The following is a 2,184-nucleotide window of genomic DNA, read 5'->3' on the forward strand; positions in this document are numbered from 1 at the left end:
CGTCGGCAAACAATTCGTAGTAGTTTTTTACACGAGTGAAACCCGAAATATCTCTTTTTATCAAAATGAATCATCGTGAAAGCATAAAATCTATTATTTTAGAAAATGTTTCCGAGTTTTTAAATATTTGTTATCTATTTAAAACGTCTCAAATTCCTGAAAATATTTTTAACTGACACGAATTTTTCTCAAAATTTTTAAATATCATTCCAAATTTTAAAAAATTATCTTACAATCTTCTAAATTTTCCTAGCAATTGAAAAAAAAATTTGTTTATTCTCTTGAAAACTTTCGAAATTCTTTTAAATTCTACTAAATATTTCTTTAATTTACCCAATGTTTGTTCGTTTTTATTTTGCAACCTTACCAAATTAAAATATTCTGCTTTAAAATCTTCTAAAAAAAAAATTTTCATGCATTTTTTATTTATTCTGCAAAATTAAAAAAATTGCCTTAAAATCTTTCCGATTCTTCTTTGACTATTTTTTAAATCTTCTAAAATCTTTTTAAATAATCTCTTTAAATTAATTTTTCGAAATAAATAATTATTTTAATTTTTCTTAGGAACCTGAAAAAATGTCTCATTTTCGTGAAACTTGACAAAATTCTTTAAAATGCTTTACAAGTTTTAATTATTTTTGAATCGTTTCAAAATTTGTGAATATCTCTGAAACTTTTTTTCACTCCCTGACAAAATTCAGTGTATCTAAAAAATGTGTGCATCTTGAAAAATTAAAAAAAAATGGTCTCAAAATCTTCCATATTCTTTTAACCCACATTTTAAAATCTTTAAAACTAAACATTATTATTTGAAAATAAAACTGAAACCATTTCTCCTCAGATTTTTCATAATTATTAAAAAACTTTTATAACTCTTTTATTCTGGGTGTTCGGGTGTTCTCCGAGTTCACTTTTATAACCTGATTTTCATACCGGTGCGATAATTAATGGAAACAACTAGAACAAAGTTACTACTAGCGCCGCCGCATGGCCGTTTTCAACACATGGGCCATCTTCAACTCTCGGTGACAGGAAGCTGCTTGAAGTAGCTTCAAGATTAAAATTCTGGTCTTTAAATATATATGAATGGTCAAGGAAAATTAAAAGTCAGGGAATTGTAAAAATGGAGTTTTTCGGCGTTCTTATACGATTTTATATTTTTCACTAATTCTAATAAAAAATCTCATTATAAAATTATTAGATTAAAAAAAAAATCGGGAGAAATCGGGAAAAAATCAGAAACCTGGGAATATTTTCGATTGTAGCTTCGCAATTTTTCATTTTGATAAAATAAACAATCACCAAAAAAATATTTGTGACCATAAGATCAGATTTTGAGGGGTGTACGAGAAAATTACCATATGACACGAAAAAGATTATTTATTTATCCTGGAAAACCCGGGAAAGACTTGATCTTTTGTTTTGGAAACGCTAGACACCCGGTTCAAACGTTTCATATTTTAATTTTAAAATCCCTTTACCTTGAAAGTTTGTTTATTGACTTGAAAAGGCGGATCAACTCTTCGATACGAACACAATGGAATTTAAATGCACCTACTGTGGTGAAGTGGTCGACGAAGATCAATCTGCTCTTCCAAAGAAAGACTCTCGACTCCTTTTGGCGAGATTTAATGAACAGATGGCACCTCTTTATACATTGTTAGGCGAAATTGAAGGAATTAGATTAGCGCCTGAGCTTCTTGAACCTGAAGCTGTCGATCTTAACACAATCAGAGGGTAAATTATCTTTTGTCTATAAATCAGATTCCGTATTTATGATTTCTCGTTTAATTTGATGTTTTTTTTTTAGTTAGATTGTTTTCTAATCATTTGAATAATCATTTATTAGTTTATTGAGTGAACTATTTTTGTTGGGATTGCAGAATTGATACGAGAAAAATGATGGGATTGAGGGGACCGGGCGATCAATGGTCCGGAGATTCGACGAGGGACCAAGGATTTCGTGTTGAGGAATCGAGGGTGGATGTAACGATAGGGGATGAAGCGAATGACGGTAATGCTGCCAGTATTAGGAAGGAAGCTCCAATTTGGATGACCGAGAGTACGATCCTGAATCCAGACACTTTACAGGTACATTCGTAATTCCCAGTTTTACAAAAATCGCTTTTTTTCTAATCTACTTCATGTGCCTAATTTTCCAAAATCCAGTGAGATTTTAATATT

The 2,184-nt window shown here is 30.4% G+C and overlaps 1 protein-coding gene across 1 annotated transcript in view; it reads left to right on the forward strand.

Moving 5' to 3' along the window:
- The window catches only part of LOC117180705 (general transcription factor IIE subunit 1), an 18,986-nt gene that overhangs the window by 11,475 nt on the left and 5,327 nt on the right, over nt 1-2,184 (forward strand). The window contains exons 5-6 of the mRNA XM_033373224.1: nt 1,511-1,737; nt 1,884-2,091. Of these exons, the coding sequence (XP_033229115.1) occupies nt 1,511-1,737; nt 1,884-2,091 (435 nt within the window). The remainder of the gene's footprint in view (nt 1-1,510; nt 1,738-1,883; nt 2,092-2,184) is intronic.

The sequence above is a fragment of the Belonocnema kinseyi genome, chromosome 1, assembly GCF_010883055.1.
Source record: "Belonocnema kinseyi isolate 2016_QV_RU_SX_M_011 chromosome 1, B_treatae_v1, whole genome shotgun sequence".
Taxonomy (NCBI): domain Eukaryota; kingdom Metazoa; phylum Arthropoda; class Insecta; order Hymenoptera; family Cynipidae; genus Belonocnema; species Belonocnema kinseyi.